Raw genomic sequence first — 17367 nt, forward strand, 5'->3', positions numbered from 1 at the left:
ATTGGGCGAAAGCGGGCAGATGGGCGGAGCCCAGAGCCATTTCCGTCCACGAAATGGGCGAGGCCACCTCTGGACTCCAGCTCCCAGCATTCATTGCTTCCAGCGCCTGGATGGACCCTGGAGCGCTGAGTTCCGGCAGCGTGGGCTTCAGCCCGGAATCTGTTTCCTCTGTCCTCCCGGCGCGGAAATGGTTGTCTTGGTTACCGGTGCTAACCGTCTCCCACCTGTGATTCCTTCTTGAGGGGCTGCAACCCGAGCTGCCCTCTGGAGACACTTCAGCTCCTCTAGAGGCAACTGCTCGAGTCGTCAACGTGGAGTAATTGAAGCTTTCCAGGTAGCTCGAGGCTACTCCGTTTTCGCACTGGTGTAGGACTCCTCTGATGCTGCCAAATACGGGTTTTATCCTTCACGCAACACGTGTGGGCAGTGCCAGTCCCTCACCCTTTGTAATCCAGGTGATGTTACCTGTCTTTGATTCGCATTTCCTTACCTACCCCTGTCCCTTTAAAAATGAGGGAAGCCGATCCATCCAGAGTTCTCATGATTCTCCTATACACATTTTTCCTAATCCTTAAGTTAAAAAAAAAAAAAAAAAAAAACTAGTATCTTCAGTACCATAAGTAATTTATTATATTGTGCAGAATTAAAAGAAGGTAGTTGCTGAAATTTGTGTGAAAGGGTAGAGTTTTAGACTGAGGAATTTTTCTATTACCATCTTGTTTAATTTTGCTATCTGCAAGTCTATAAAAATGTGTTTTATCTCAGCTTCCCGTTTTCAAAAAACTTCAGTGATGCAGCATTACCTGTAGAATAAATTTAGAACATACTGAAATATTCAAGGACTTCCACAGTCTTGATTATGCATAAAAGACTACCCTTCTGTGTATTTCTGTGTGTGGGTGGCGGGGAGGTGAGGAGTCACTACTCACTTTCACATAGGCTTGGCCCAGCCTGACTACCGTTATCTCCTGAGGTTGTTTTACAGTTTCATCACCTTTATACTTTCATACCTGCATGCTTTTCATTTTTTATTACTCCTCTCCAAATCCTTCAAGATTCTAAATCCTCCCTCCGTATAACCTTTCCCTGACCAGCTCAGAAGTAACTTCTTTATCTTATAACATGTGTTACTTTAATGAGTAGCATTCTTGGATACTAGCGATTTAAGTCTTTATTGTTTATCTCTTTATTTACACCCAAGTAAGAGACCTGCCCCTAGGAACTGAGTTTTTACTTATCAAAAGTGTGGGTTCATAATAGGATTTAATGAGTTTGATTTATTATGTTTGATTTGAGCAGTAATTTACCAATCTGTCTTAGATTTGGGGGTCCTCCCATTTGCCTAATAATTTCTTAGGGAATCCTTAGTATATCTTTGATAAACTTTCTGCTTTCCACAAAGAATGTTTGAATATATTTAAATCAATATTTTTTTAATCTACAGGAAATTGAAATAGAATTGGAAACGAAAAGTGACCCGTAATAATTTAAAATGTCTCGAAAAGTTAGCAAGGCATCAAAAAAAATGAACATCTCTAGCTCCCTGGAATCTGAAGATATTAGTTTAGAAACAACAATTCCTACAGACGATATTTCCTCATCAGAAGAGCAGGATGGCAAAATCAAAATCACCAGGCAGCTAATTGAACGGAAAGAACTGCTTCATAATATTCAGTTACTGAAAATAGAGCTATCACAGAAAAATATGATGATCGATAATTTGAAGGTTGATTATCTTACAAAGGTAAGATCATATGTAACTTTTGTTATCTGTGTGCTTTGTTGTCTTCAAACTGCAGATAAATAAGAATTAAACTTATGAATGTATAATCTGAACTTGATACTTTTAACATTTTGAGAAAATAATTATTGGTGTTTTTTTTCTAGCCAAGTTGTTTTTCTGCTTCACTGAGAATTAGCTCTGATATGACTAGCTGGGTAGGAAGAATCAAGATTATTATCACATTATTGAATCTGTTTAATCCTCTACCATGGAGATTTGATTTCTTTTATACCCTGCTATTTGATAGTTCCTGTGTCATAGTACCAAGTATAACAAATTCAGTTACCATAGCTTTAATAAGTTATCTGCCAAATAAGAAGGAATGCCTCAGTCCTTGTTTTTCTGCTTTTTGTGGTTTTTTTTATAGTTAGAGTATTTTATGTAAGACCTGGTAAAGTTGTCACTTGTGATAAAAAAAATTTACAGTGATTTTAGAAAGATAGGAGACACTTCTTAAGTCTTACTACTCTGTCTTCTGAGAAAGTCTTCTCTTTCTGCAGAGAAGAGATACAGAAGATGGTAAACCCTCCATCTTTGCTCTTGACTTCCAGCTCTACCTATCTCCTCCCCTCCCATTTGGTTTCAGTTATGTCTTATCTTTTCTCTGTTAAGTCAGTCTTGGTAGTTCTTGTATAGGGATCATGCTCCTAGAAAAATTTCTTGACCACACGTCTCTAGGAAAATGAAATGTCCTAAACCCCAAGGTCTTGATGATGTAAAGAAATCGTTTAGGTACATTTTTAAAAAACATTAATAGTTAATGTTTACTGAGTGCCTATTCTGTGCCAGACTCTGTTCTGTGAGCTTTTCATGTGTTATCTCATTTGAGCCATACAACTGTTTGAGGTACCGGTGCTTTTAGAGCATCTTCTCTGACCCCATCAAATTAAATGAACCAATAAGTTAGATGGATATTTTGTGAACTACACAGTAAGTATTAGTTATTGTTGTGGTTATTGACTAAAATAATATTCTCATTGTTTTCACCCTGTTTATTTTCTGTGCCTTTTATACACGTTCATAGGATTACTTGCCTTGTTTGTTGGGTATTTGTCTCTGTTAATAGAGTGTAAGGTTCCTGAGCACAGGAACAGGGGACATCTTTGTAGTCCCTGTTAGCTTCAATGCTTAGAACTGTCTCTGGCACCTAGCATATGTTCGGCTGTTTCTTATATGAGTAACTGAACCCCATTTGCTCTTGAAAAAATGGAACCACAACTTGTTAATAGCTTACCAAAGCCATTCACATAGAAGTGGTGGAGCCAGGTGGGATTAACACCAGGAAGGCTAAAGCCTGTATTCCATCCAAGTGAGTCTCCTAAGACTTCCTTTTAGGTTCTGTGTGGTGTCACCTACAAAGACTAGGTCACTTGATATTTTCTCAGTGTATCCAGTGGTTTCCCATTTCTTTTCCTTGAGTCATATTTTTACTCCTCAAATGGATTCCCATGGCGATACTGGCTTGTGTATCTCTACCCTTAAGATCTCCTTCACTGGACTCACTGAAGAACGCCAAGGTAGGTCTCCATTCTTTGACCCAGGCAGTCAATAAATAATCTGTTTTTTTAAATATTGATTTATTTTTTGGTTGTGCTGGGTGTCTCTTGCTGTGTACGAGTGGGGGGCCACTCTCTAGTTGTGGTGCGAGGACTTCTCACTGCAGTGGCTTCTCTTGTAGCAGAGCGCAGACTCTGGGGTGCGTAGGCGTCAGTAGTGTGGCCAGGGGGCTGGCTCACTAATTGTGGCACATGAGCTCAGTTGCCCGATTGCATGTGGGATCTTCATAGACCAGGGATCAAACTGCTGTCCTTTGCTTTACAAAAAGGATTCCTAACTACTGGACTACCAGGGAAGCAAGCCCTAAGTATTCTATTAAATGCCAACTGTATACCACATTCAAAATTACATTTTGTTTGGCTACTTTTTAAATTGCTCCTTTTCAACTTGCCTTGTGCTCAGTTGTCAATGGTTTCTCTTTTTAAAGTGTAATGTTTACATTCAGTTCAGTTCAGTCGCTCAGTCGTGTCTGACTCTTTGCAACCCTGTGAATCGCAGCATGCCAGGCTTCCCTGTCCATCACCAACTCCCGGAGTTCACTCAGACTCACATCCATCGAGTCAGTGATGCCATCCAGCCATCTCATCCTCTGTCATCCCCTTCACCTCCTGCCCCCAATCCCTCCCAGCATCAGAGTCTTTTCCAGTGAGTCATCTCTTCCCATGAGGTGGCCAAAGTACTGGAGTTTCAGCTTTAGCATCATTCCTTCCAAAGAAATCCCAGGGCTGATCTCCTTCAGAATGGACTGGTTGGATCTCTTTGCAGTCCAAGAGACTCTCAAGAGTCTTCTTCAACACCACAGTTCAAAAGCATCAATTCTTCCACGCTCAGCTTTCTTCACAGTCCAACTCTCGCATCCATACATGACCACAGGAAAAACCATAGCCTTGACTAGACGAACCTTTGTTGGCAAAGTAATGTCTCTGCTTTTGAATATGCTGTCTAGGTTGGTCATGACTTTCCTTCCAAGGAGTAAGCATCTTTTAATTTCATGGCTGCAGTGACCATCTGCAGTGATTTTGGAGCCCAAAAAAATAAAGTCTGCCACTGTTTCCACTGTTTCCCCATCTAGTTCCCATGAAGTGATGGGCCAGGATGCCATGATCTTCGTTTTCTGAATGTTGAGCTTTAAGCCAACTTTTTCACTCTCCACTTTCACTTTCATCAAGAGGCTTTTGAGTTCCTCTTCACTTTCTGCCATAAGGGTGGTGTCATCTGCATATCTGAGGTGATTGATATTTCTCCCAGCAATATTGATTCCAGCTTTTGTTTCTTCCAGCCCAGCGTTTCTCATGATGTACTCTGCATATAAGTTATATAAGCAGGATGACAATATACAGCCTTGACGAACTCCTTTTCCTATTTGGAACCAGTCTGTTGTTCCATGTCCAGTTCTAACTGTTGCTTTCTGACCTGCACACAGATTTCTCAAGAGGCAGGTCAGGTGCTCTGGTATTCCCATCTCTTTCAGAATTTTCCACAGTTTATCGTGATCCACACAGTCAAAGGCTTTGGCATAGCCAATCAAGCAGAAATAGATGTTTTTCTGGAACTCCCTTGCTTTTTCCATGATCCAGCAGATGTTGGCAATTTGATCTCTGGTTTCTCTGCCTTTTCTAAAACCAGCTTGGACATCAGGAAGTTCACAATTCACATATTGCTGAAGCCTGGCTTGGAGAATTTTGAGCATTACTTTACTAGCATGTGAGATGAGTGCAATTGTGCAGTAGTTTGAGCATTCTTTGGCATTGCCTTTCTTTGGGATTGGAATGAAAACTGACCTTTTCCAGTCCTGTGGCCACTGCCAAGTTTTCCAAATTTGCTGGCATATCGAGTGCAGCACTTTCACAGCATCGTCTTTCAGGATTTGAAATAGCTCAACTGGAATTCCATCACCTCCACTAGCTTTGTTCGTAGTGATGCTTTCTAAGGCCCACTTGACTTCACATTCCAGGATGTCTGGCTCTAGGTCAGTGATCACACCATTGTGATTATCTGGGTCGTGAAGATCTTTTTTGTACAGTTCTTCTGTGTATTCTTGCCATTTCTTCTTAATATCTTCCGCTTTTGTTAGGTCCATACCATTTCTGTCCTTTATCGAGCCCATCTTTGCATGAAATGTTCCCTTGGTATCTCTGATTTTCTTGAAGAGATCTCTAGTCTTCCCCATTCTGTTGTTTTCCTCTATTTCTTTGCATTGATCCCTGAAGAAGGCTTTCTTATCTCTTCTTGCTATTCTTTGGAACTCTGCATTCAGATGTTTATGTCTTTCCTTTTCTCCTTTGCTTTTCGCTTCTCTTCTTTTCACAGCTATTTGTAAGGCCTCCCCAGACAGCCATTTTGCTTTTTTGCATTTCTTTTCCATGGGGATGGTCTTGATCCCTGTCTCCTGTACAATGTCACGAGCCTCATTCCATAGTTCATCAGGCACTCTATCAGATCTAGGCCCTTAAATCTATTTCTCACTTCCACTGTATAATCATAAGGGATTTGATTTAGGTCATACCTGAATGGTCTAGTGGTTTTCCCCACTTTCTTCAATTTCAGTCTGGATTTGGCAATAAGGAGTTCATGATCTGAGCCACAGTCAGCTCCTGGTCTTGTTTTTGCTGACTGTACAGAGCTCCATCTTTGGCTGCAAAGAATATAATCAGTCTGATTTCGGTGTTGACCATCTGGTGATGTCCTTGTGTAGAGTCTTCTCTTGTGTTGTTGGAAGAGGGTGTTTGCTATGACCAGTGCATTTTCTTGGCAAAACTCTATTAGTCTTTGCCCTGCTTCATTCCGTATCCCAAGGCCAAATTTGCCTGTTACTCCAGGTGTTTCCTGACTTCCTACTTTTGCATTCCAGTCCCCTATAATGAAAAGGACATCTTTTTTGGATGTTAGTTCTAAAAGGTCTTGTACGTCTTTATAGAACTGTTCAACTTCGGCTTCTTCAGCGTTACTGGTTGGGGCATAGACTTGGATTACTGTGATATTGAATGGTTTGCCTTGGAAAGGAACAGAGATCATTCTGTCGTTTTTGAGATTGCATCCAAGTACTGCATTTCGGACTCTTTTGTTGACCATGATGGCTACTCCATTTCTTCTGAGGGATTCCTGCCCGCAGTAGTAGATATAATGGTCATCTGAGTTAAATTCACCCATTCCAGTCCATTTTAGTTCACTGATTCCTAGAATGTCGACATTCACTCTTGCCATCTCTTGTTTGACCACTTCCAATTTGCCTTGATTCATGGACCTGACATTCCAGGTTCCTATGCAATATTGCTCTTTACAGCATCGGACCTTACTTCTATCACCAGTCACATCCACAGCTGGGTATTGTTTTTGCTTTGGCTCCATCCCTTCATTCTTTCTGGAGTTATTTCTCCACTGATCTCCAGTAGCATATTGGGCACCCACTGACCTGGGGAGTTCCTCTTTCAGTATCCTATCATTTTGCCTTTTCATACTGTTCATGGGGTTCTCAAGGCAATACTGAAGTGGTTTACCATTCCCTTCTCCAGTGGACCACATTCTGTCAGATCTCTCCACCATGACCTGCCCATCCTGGGTTGCCCCACGGGCATGGCTTAGTTTCATTGAGTTAGACAAGGCTGTGGTCCTAGTATGATTAGATTGACTAATTTTCTGTGAGTATGGTTTCAGTGTGTCTGCCCTCTGATGCCCTCTTGCAACACCTACCATCCTACTTGGGTTTCTCTTACCTTGGGCGTGGGATTTACATTACTGGAATACTGGTTTATTCTTGAGACGCTTCCAAGTATAACAAATTAGAGCTACAGTCCTAGATACACAGTTTAAAATCCCAGCCCTTACAGTTACCTTGGACAGATTCCTTAATTTTTTTGTTCCCTGATTTCCTGTAAAATAATAATAATGTTTTGTACTTCATGGAATTGTTAGGAAGATTAATCAATGCACATAAACTCTTAGATGGCTGTGATGGAGTGTGTGCTTAGTCATGTCTGACCCTTGTACAATAAGTAATAGGGGTAGTTATACTTGCTCAACACTATATTATTATTATTATTATGTTGTTGTATCCCATGGTGCTTTATATAAGTTTCTATTGTGGTGGTTTTCTGGTTGGACTGAAAATGTAGAAGAGTAAATTAGTCATGTTCCTGAATTTATGATACATAGTCATCATTGATCCTTGCAAGATAACTTATTTTGTATGTTTATTCTTTTATTACTGTAATTCATTTCCCTTCCTCCTCCTCCTCTTTATGTTTGCCTTTATCTTTTAACATTTATTCTTTAAAAAAATGTTTTTATTGAGGTATAGTTGATTTATAGTATTATATGTTTCAAGTGTACAACATAGTGTATCACAATTTTTATTCTTCAAATTATTTATTGATTTATAAATAAAATCAATAAATCAATTAATTTAAATTAATAAATACGTAAATTCAGCTGTGCTGAATCTTTAAACTGCTCGCATGGTTTCTCTGGTAGTGGCTAATGGGGCCTGCTCTCTAGCTGCAGCGCGTGGGCTTCTCGTCGTGGTGGCTTCTCTTGTTGCAGAGCATGGGCTCTAGGGGGTGCAGGTTTCAGTAGTTACACAGCATGGGCTTTGGTTGTGGCGTGCAGGCTTACTTGTCCCATAGCATGTGGGATCTTTCTGGACCAGGGATCGAACCTGTGTACCCTGCATTGGCAGGTGGATTCTTAACCACTGGACTACCAGGGGGACATCTCATAATTCTTAAAGGTTGTACTCCAGTTGTAGTTATTATAAACATTTATCTTGAAAATTAGTATTTTTCTTATTTTTTCCTTTAAATAAATCTAAACTGCATGTTTTGTTTTAGATTTTATTTCTTTTATAGTTTTTCCTTTCAACTCAGTGCTGTTTTTAAAATCCTTCATGTTACTACATGTACATGTGGTCCTTTGCTTCCAGCAGCCACACAATTCTGGTGTCTACCCATCTGTTCACCCCCTCCCACAGTGATAGGCCCGCAGGTTGCCTCCAAACCCTTGCCACCACATGTGGTGTGGCCTTCTTTAGACATTTCTCTTCCAGACCTGATTTGAGCAATTCTTTGATATATATTGGAGAAGGAAATGGCAACCCACTCCAGTATTCTTGCCTGGAAAATTCCATGGACAGAGGAGCCTGGCAGGCTACGGTCCATAGGGTTGCAAAGAGTCAGCCATGACTGAGTGACTGAGCACATTGACACACATACTCAGGAGTGGAATTTCTGGCTGCAGGGTATATGTCTACTTCATTTAAGTGTATTTCCAAATTCCTCTCCAGGGTAGCTGCCTACTCTACTTTCCTGTGTTTGTTTGTATACAAGCACTAGAGTTGTCCTGCTTGGAGACCCCTTCAGTTCAGTTCAGTTCAGTTCAGTCACTCAGTCGTGTCCGACTATTTGTGACCCCATGAATCGCAGCACGCCAGGCCTCCCTGTCCATCACCAACTCCTGGAGTTCACTCAGACTCATGTCCATCGAGTCGGTGATGCCATCCAGCCGTCTCATCCTCTGTCATCCCCTTCTCCTCCTGCCCCCAATCCCTCCCAGCGTCAGGGTCTTTTCCAATAAATCAACTCTTCACATGAGGTGGCCAAAGTATTGGAGTTTCAGCTTCAGCATCAGTTCTTCCAATGAACACCCAGGACTGATCTCCTTTAGGATGGACTGGTTGGGTCTCCTTGCAGTCCAAGGGACTCTAAAGAGTCTTCTCTCCCACACCACAGTTGAAAAGCATCAATTCTTCAGCACTCAGCTTTCTTCACAGTCCAATTCTCACATCCATACATGATCACTGGAAAAACCATAGCCTTGACTAGACGGACCTTTGTTGGCAAAGTAATGTCTCTGCTTTTGAGTATGTTATCTAGGTTGGTCATAACTTTTCCTTCCAAGGAGTAAGCGTCATTTAATTTCATGGCTGCAGTCAACATCTGCAGTGATTTGGAGCCCCAAAAACTAAAGTCTGCCACTGTTTCCACTGTTTCCCCATCTATTTCCCATGAAGTGATGGGACCAGATGCCATGATCTTAGTTTTCTGAATGTTGAGCTTTAAGCCAACTTTTTCACTCTCCACTTTCACTTTCATCAAGAGGCTTTTTAGGTCTTCTTCACTTTCTGCCAATATATTTGCTGTCAAATATGGAAAGAAGTGAGAATCCTCATGGACAGGGGAGCCTGTAGGGTTATAGTCCATAGGGCTGCAAAGAGTCAGACACAACTGAAGCGATTTAACATGAATACATGAGAAGAAGTATTATAAGGTAGAAGAATTAGTTTTTAATTTGTCAAATCCAGGGCACCTGGATTATAAAACAAACTCTTAACGTGTACTACTAAGGTTAAACACTGCCAAATTAAACTGTTATGTGCTGTAGTTTGTAAGATGCATTCTAGCTTCAGAGATGAAAAGTGTGAAGATATGTGAGTCTGGGATTGATGAAGGAACAGTATTCTTAGCCACTCATTTATTCTCCAGAGCTTACCTATGCATTGAACATCCCATATATGAAGGTGAAAATGTCACATTCAGCATTGAAAAAAATGAATTTTCCTGCATGGACTGTAGTGAAAATGGTTGGAAATCACAGGGAGGGTACATTTCTGCTGAATTTAACTTGTTGCTATTAACATTTAAATGGCCTGATTTTAAGTTATTGAGGCTCCCGTCATCAGAAACTTTCAAGTAGTCCTGAATGACCGAGTATCTTGAATATTATATGTATTTCTTCCATGGAAAAAGATTGAACCCACTGTCCAGTGTTCAGTTATTAGTATGAGAATCTTGAAAAACATTGGTTGCCAGTCACAAAAGTGTGGAAACCATAGCTTAAGCAGGATAAGGATTTTGTGTCTCTGGTATAACAGAATTCTGAAAATAGGCAATTTAGACCTGGTATTTACCATTGATATCATTAGAAACCCAGGCTCCTTTTAACCTTCTCGGTGGCTGTAAAAATAGCATATGTTTTTCACCTCAAAATCACAGATGGCTGATCTGCCGCCACTGTTGTGTCCATGCTCTAGGCAGACACAAGGAGAAGGGTGATGGAAAAATGCAGCATATGCCAAATGAATTTGTTCTTTAAAGAGCTTTCCTAGAGCTCAAGCTGGTGACCTTGATTGACTAGGACTATATAGCATGACTACACCTAGGTGCCAGGAGAGGGGAGCTGGGAAGTGTATATTTTTAATTGGACATGTTGTTGCTGCTAATAAAAATCAGAGTTACGTGAGAAAGAGAGGCGAGTAACAGTTTTTTCCTCTCTTCAAGGTCTTTCTTAGTTCAGAAATAAGTGAATCTGTATAATCTAACATCTCTCCACACCAATATGGGAACAATACAGTGCTTATGTTTATTACAGCTTATTACTGGTGGTATGCTGTTGTTCAGTTGCCCAGTCGTGTCTAACTCTTCATGACCCCATGGACTGCAGCACGCCAGGCTTCCCTGTCTTTCACTATCTTCCAGAGTTTGCTCAAACCCACGTCCATTGAATCGGTGATGCCATCCAACCATCTCATCCGCTGTCATCCGCTTCTCCTCCTGCTCTCAATCTTTCCCAGCATCAAGGTCTTTTCCAGTGAGTCGGCTTTTCGCATCAGGTAGCCAAAGTATTGGAGCTTCAACATCCATCCATGCAATGAATATTCAGGGTTGATTTTCTTTAAGAATGACTGGTTTGATCTCCTTGCTGTCCAAGGCACTCTCAAGAGTCTTCTCTGACACCAAGTTCAAAAGCATCAATTCTTAGGCGCTCAGCCTTCTTTATGGTCCAACTCTCACATCCGTACATGACTACTGGAGAGACCATAGCTTTGACTAGATGGACCTTTGTCAGCAAAGTGCTGTCTCTGCTTTTTGCTGCTGCTGCTAAGCTAAGTCACTTCAGTCGTGTCTGACTGTGCGACCCCATAGACAGCAGCCCACCAGGCTCCGCCATCCCTGGGATTCTCCAGGCAAGCACACTGGAGTGGGTTGCCATTTCCTTCTCCAGTGCATGAAAGTGAAAAGTGAAAGTGAAGTCGCTCAGTCATGTCTGACTCCTCGAGACCCCATGGACTGCAGCCTACCAGGCTCCTCTGTCCATGGGATTTTCCAGGCAAGAGTACTGGAGTGGGGTGCCATTGCCTTCTCTGCTTTTTAATACTTTTCAAAACTAATGGTATAGTTTATTACTAGGACTCATGCTGCTTTGATTTCTCCGTCTCTAAAAACCCAAGCAGATTATTCACAGGATATTTCACAAGCACTGATTCTCATTCCCCACTCAGCTGCTTGCTGACTGAGAGCCCTGGAAGGGGAGTTGCTCAGGCCAGGCTTGCTGATCTTAGAGGACTGTTCGGTGCACTATTATGCACACTTATTGCTTCCTAACTCTCCTTGCTTACTCCACTTCCTTATTCCTCTCCTCCTCACACTTCTAGCCTGTCAGTTTTTAAACGCTAAAATCTCTTTTTGTTTATCTCTCATTAATGGTCCCTGGGTTCCTCATTGCTTGGGAAGTGCTGGAGGGTGTCTCCCTAGCTTGACTGTCTCTGAGTCGAGGGACTTAAATCTAGAAGTCAGTTGAAATTGTTAAAGTTCCCACCCTGAAAAAAGCAGAAGTTTCACTCCTTGTGGTAGCAGTCTTCTTGATTTGCAGAATGGTAATTATGAGGAATGTGGTCATCATTTGTTGATTTAAGGCATTTATTGAGACATGTGACCAGGAATACAGCAATGAATATGACAAGAGTCCTTTTTTTATGGAGATCACATTTAAGTGAGAGACATCGTCATACAACAAATAAGCTGTCTTCAGGGTCATGTGATACAGCATTGCTTAGCAGTGGGAATTTTCTGCTTTAGATAGGAAGTCAGCAAACTTTCTCTGTAAAGGCCTGGGCAAGACAGTAAATATTTTAGGCTTTCCAGCTTGCATATGGTCTATTGCATATTCTTCCTTCTTTTTTTTTTTTGGCTTTTAACAACTTTATAAATGTAAAACCTGTTCCTAGCTTGTGGGCTATATAGGAACAGGACATGGGCAGGATTTGGCCTGTCAATTTGATATATTAACCCTGCTTTCAGTTGTGTGTTAGAGAAGCCATTTGAAGAGTTTAGGCAATTGGACTTATATGTCCTGATTTCTGCTTTCAAAATGTCACTGAAGCAATAGACTAAAAGCAGGTAAGGTAGAAGAGGAAGACAGTACTAGATAATTGCCTTGTGTAAGACTCCCAAGTTTTTGGCTTCATCTCCTGGAGCCATTTATTGAGAAATAGAAGGCTGGAAGAAAACTGATGTAGGAGGTAAAATATAAGTTCTGTTTTGAACACATTAAACTTTAAATGCCAATTAGACTCCCAGATGAAATTGTCACTTTGACTTTAGAGGAAAGTCCATGACTGGGGGTAGGTAGGGGTGTGTGTATGTGTGTGTGTGTGTGTGTATGTGTATGTAATATACATGTAGTATACATCAGCATGTGAAAGTGTTAGTTTCTCAGTGACTCTTTGCTATCCCTTGGACTGCAGCTTCGTGTGTGTATATGTGTGTGTGTGTGTGTGTGTTTAGTATACATCAGCATGTGAAAGTGTTAGTCGCTCAGTGACTCTTTGCAGCCCCTTGGACTGGAGCTTCCAGGCTCCTCTGTCCATAGGATTCTCTAGGCAAGAATACTGGGGTGGGGTGCCATTCCCTTCTCCAGGAGATCTTCCTGACATAGGGATCGAACCCAGGTCTCCTGTGTTGTAGGCATGTAAGTACCACATAAAGCTTTGTTATTGGATGACATTACCTGGGGAGAGTAGAGGACCCCAAACCAAGTCAAGGGGTAGTCAAACATTAGAAATAGGATAGAGGGAAAAAATCCATCATACGAACCTGAGAAGCTTAAGAGGGTCCTGTGAGTTAAGGAAGAAGACCAAGAGGAGTATCACATAAGGTGAAAGAGGATGGAGTGGTCAACTCTGCCAAATTATGCTATAATGTAAGATAAATATGTAGAAATAACTATTGGACTGGGCATTATGGATAGGATTCATAACCTGAACAAATATTGTTATTGGAATACTACTACTACTAAGTCGCTTTAGTCATGTCCGACTCTGTGTGACCCAATGGACGGCAGCCCACCAGGCTCCCCCATCCCTGGGATTCTCCTGGCAAGAACACTGGAGTGGGTTGCCATTTCCTTCTCCAATGCATGAAAGTGAAAAGTGAAAGTGAAGTCGCTCAGTAAGTGTCCAACTCTTCGTTACCCCATGGACTGCAGCCTACCAGGCTCCTCCGCCCATGGGATACTCCAGGCAAGAGTACTTGAGTGGGGTGCCATTTAGTGTGGGACAAAAACCATATGAAAGTTTTATTAGGGATTGACTTATGTTAATCTGCATATTTTAAAGATAAACAAGAATTGCCTGGGTTGAAAGGGAGAGAGTAAAGAATTTTTAAAATGGACTAAGAGTCAGCTCAGATGTATCGAGACATAAGAGAGAGCATAACATATATGAGGAATGGTAAGCATTTATTTTGGCTAGAATAGAATTTTCTTTTAAGCTAATGACAACAGGCATGGTTGGCAAAGGCCAGATCAAGAAGGAGTGTAGAGGGACTTCCCTAGTGGTACAGTGGATAAGAGTCCACCTGCCAATGAAGGAGATATGGGTTCGGTCCCTGATCCAGGATTCCACATACCATGGAGCAAGTAAGCCCCAAGAGTCAGCACTACTGAGCCCAACTACTGAAGACCTTAATGTCCTAGAGCCTGTGCTCCACAACAAGAGCAGCCACCACAGCCAGAAGCCCATGCACCACAACGAAGAGTAGGCCCTGCTGTCCACAACTAGAGACAGCCCACAGGCAGCAACGACCACCCAGCACAGCCAGAATTAAATAAATAATAAATAACTTTAAAAAGAAAAAAAGAGTAGTGTAGAATGCCATGAACTTTGGGATTTATTCTGAAGACAGTGAGGATCCTCTGAAGGATTTAACACTGGGGAAATAACATTTTTGATAGCATTTTTAAAAGATAAAAAGGAAGATAGTTTTGAAGATTCGCAAAACTGAAGGCAGGGAAAGAGTAGGAAAGCATTGTCATAATCTAGGTAAGATATGACAGGGATCTAACTGAAGACTTGTCAGTGGATGTTAAAGAGGATGGTGTAGTTGTGACACCTTTTTATGGAATAAACTCAACAATAAAAAAAAAACAGTGATTTCTGATCAGAATAAGCAATGGGAGAGATGTATCAAATGTGACTGAGATTTTTTTGCTTTGGAGACCAAGGAGATGCAAAGAATATAAGATTAGGTGAGGTGGGTGACTAGGTTCATTTTGGACATTTGTAGCATCACCCATGTGGTAGTCAATTGAAGACATGTAGCAGTCAGATATGTGGATCATGCATATATGCATATATGCATATATGCATATATGCATACTCTGCATATATGCAGAGTCTGGCCAGGAAAAAATTACCTGGGCAAGGCACCAGCATATAAACCCAGTTGTCAAAGAGTTTTTCAGTGAGATTAGATTACGGGAAAAATAATCCCAATGACAGCCTGGTGAAAAACGATTCATGAGGCTTCAGAGTCAAAGCATAGTTTAACAACCATTTGTATGAACAAACAGAAGGTTTTATTAAATTTGCAAATTGACCTTGTCATTTACCCTTTTCTCTTAAGATTGAAGAATTGGAGGAGAAACTTAATGATGCACTTCACCAGAAGCAGCTACTAGCCCTGAGATTAGACAACCAATTGACTTTCCAACAAAAGGATGCCAGGTAAAAGTTTTAAAAAGCAACAATACCTATTTAGCAGTTAAAAATAATGTCATTACCTATTCATGCATGTGATTATAAGCTAAAATAGAGAAATCTTAAAGACAGTAATCATTTTTGCATCCAGACTAGGAAAAAACTACTTGATATAATACACAAAAATACAGAAAGCCAAAATTTGATATTCATTGAATAAATATTGCAGATATAAGTGACTCATACATGAAAATGGAAGCACTCTAAACTTATAACCACTTTACTTTCTGTCTTTCTCTCAGCTGTTTGTAAGACCTCCTCAGATAACCCTTTTGCCTTTTTGCATTTCCTGTTCTTAGGGATGGTCGTGATCACTGCCTCCTGTACAATGTCACAAATCTCTGTCCATAGTAATTCAGGCACTCTGTCTATCAGATCTATTCCTTTGAATCTATTTGTCACTTCCACTGTATAATCATAAGGGATTTGATTTAGGTCATACCTTAATGGTCTAGTGGTTTTCCCTACTTTCTTCAATTTAAGTCTGAATTTGGCAATAAGGAGTTCATGATCTGAGCCACAGTCAGCTCCTGGTCTTGTTTTTGCTGACTGTATAGAGCTTCTCCATCTTTGGCTGCAAAGAATATAATCAATCTGATTTTGGTGTTGACCATCTGGTGATGTCCATGTGTAGAGTCTTTTCTTGTGTTGTTGGAAGAGGGTGTTTGCTATGACCAGTGCATTTTCTTGGCAAAACTCTGTTAGCCTTTGCCCTGCTTCATTTTGTACTCCAAGACCAAACTTGCCTGTTAACTCCAGGTGTTTCTTGACTTCCTACTTTTGCATTCCAGTCCCCTATAATGAAAAGGACATCTTTTTGGGTGTTAGTTCTAGAAAGTCTTGTAGGTGTTCAAAGAACCATTCAGCTTCTTTGGCATTAGTGGTTGGGGCATAGATTTCGATTACTGTGATATTGAATGGTTTGCCTTGGAAACAAACGAGATCATTCTGTCCTTTTTGAGATTGTACTCAAGTACTACATTTTGGACTCTAGAAGGGAAATTGAAGGCAGAGGGGAAAAGGAAAGATATACCCATTTGAATGGAGAGTTCCAAAGAATAGCAAGGAGAGAGAAGAAAGTGTTCCTCAGTGATCAATGCAAAGAAATAGAGGAAAACAACAGAATAGGAAAGACTAGAGGTCTCTTCAAGAAAATTAGAGATACCAAGGGAACACTTCATGCAAAGATGAGCTCAATAAAGGACAGAAATGTTATGGATCTAACAGAAGCAGATGATACTAAGAAGAGGTGTCAAGAATAAATAGAACTATACAAAAATATCTTTATGACCCAGATAACCACGATGGTGTGATCACTCACCTAGAGCCAGACATCCTGGAATACAAAGTCAAGTGGGCCTTAGGAAGCATCACTACAAACAAAGCTAGTGGAGGTGATGGAATTCCAGTTGAACTATTTCAAATCCTAAAAGATGATGCTATTGAAATGCTGCACTCAATATGCCAGCAAATTTAGGAAACACAGCAGTGGCCACAAGACTGGAAAATGTCAGTTTTCATTCCAGTCCCAAAGAGGGGCAATGCCAAAGAATGTTCAAACTACCACACAATTGCACTCATCTCACATGCTAGCAAAGTAACGCTCAAAATTCTCCAGGCCAGGCTTCAGCAGTATGTGAACCGTGAACTTCCAGATGTTCAAGCTGGTTTTAGAAAAGGCAGAGGAACCAGAGATCAAATTGCCAACATCCGCTGGATCATCGAAAAAGCAAGAGAGTTCCAGAAAAAACATCTATTTCTGCTTTATTGACTATGCCAAAGCCTTTGACTGTGTGGATCACAACAAACTGGAAGATTCTGAAAGAGATGGAAATACCAAACCACCTGACCTGCCTCTTGAGAAATCTGTAAGCAGGTCAGGAAGCAACAGTTAGAACTGGACATGAAACAACGGACTATTTCCAAATAGGGAAAGTAGTACGTCAAGGCTGTATATTGTCACCCTGCTTATTTAACTTATATGCAGAATACGTCATGAGAAATGCTGGGCTGGGTGAAGCACAAGCAGGAATCAAGATTGCCGGGAGAAATGTTAATAACCTCAAATACGCAGATGACACTACCCTTACGGCAGAAAGAGGAACTGAAGATCCTCTTGATGAAAGTGAAAGAAGAAAGTGAAAAAGCTGGCTTAATACTCAAGATTCAGAACAGTAAGATCATGGCATCTGGTCCCATCATTTCATTGGCAGATGGG

At 41.0% G+C, this 17367-nt stretch overlaps 1 protein-coding gene across 3 annotated transcripts in view; it reads left to right on the forward strand.

Moving 5' to 3' along the window:
- The first annotated feature begins 73 nt into the window (after nt 1-73).
- The window catches only part of PIBF1 (progesterone immunomodulatory binding factor 1), a 230594-nt gene continuing 213300 nt past the window's right edge, over nt 74-17367 (forward strand). Inside the window, exons 1-3 of one of the 3 annotated variants that reach the window (XM_070800340.1) lie at nt 74-455; nt 1445-1744; nt 15016-15116. In XM_070800340.1, the coding sequence (XP_070656441.1) occupies nt 1493-1744; nt 15016-15116 (353 nt within the window). In that variant the 5' untranslated portion in view covers nt 74-455; nt 1445-1492. The remainder of the gene's footprint in view (nt 456-1444; nt 1745-15015; nt 15117-17367) is intronic. The other 2 variants (XM_070800339.1, XM_070800338.1) reach the window with 2 other exon arrangements.

The sequence above is a fragment of the Bos indicus genome, chromosome 12, assembly GCF_029378745.1.
Source record: "Bos indicus isolate NIAB-ARS_2022 breed Sahiwal x Tharparkar chromosome 12, NIAB-ARS_B.indTharparkar_mat_pri_1.0, whole genome shotgun sequence".
In the NCBI taxonomy this organism is placed as follows: Eukaryota; Metazoa; Chordata; class Mammalia; order Artiodactyla; family Bovidae; genus Bos; species Bos indicus.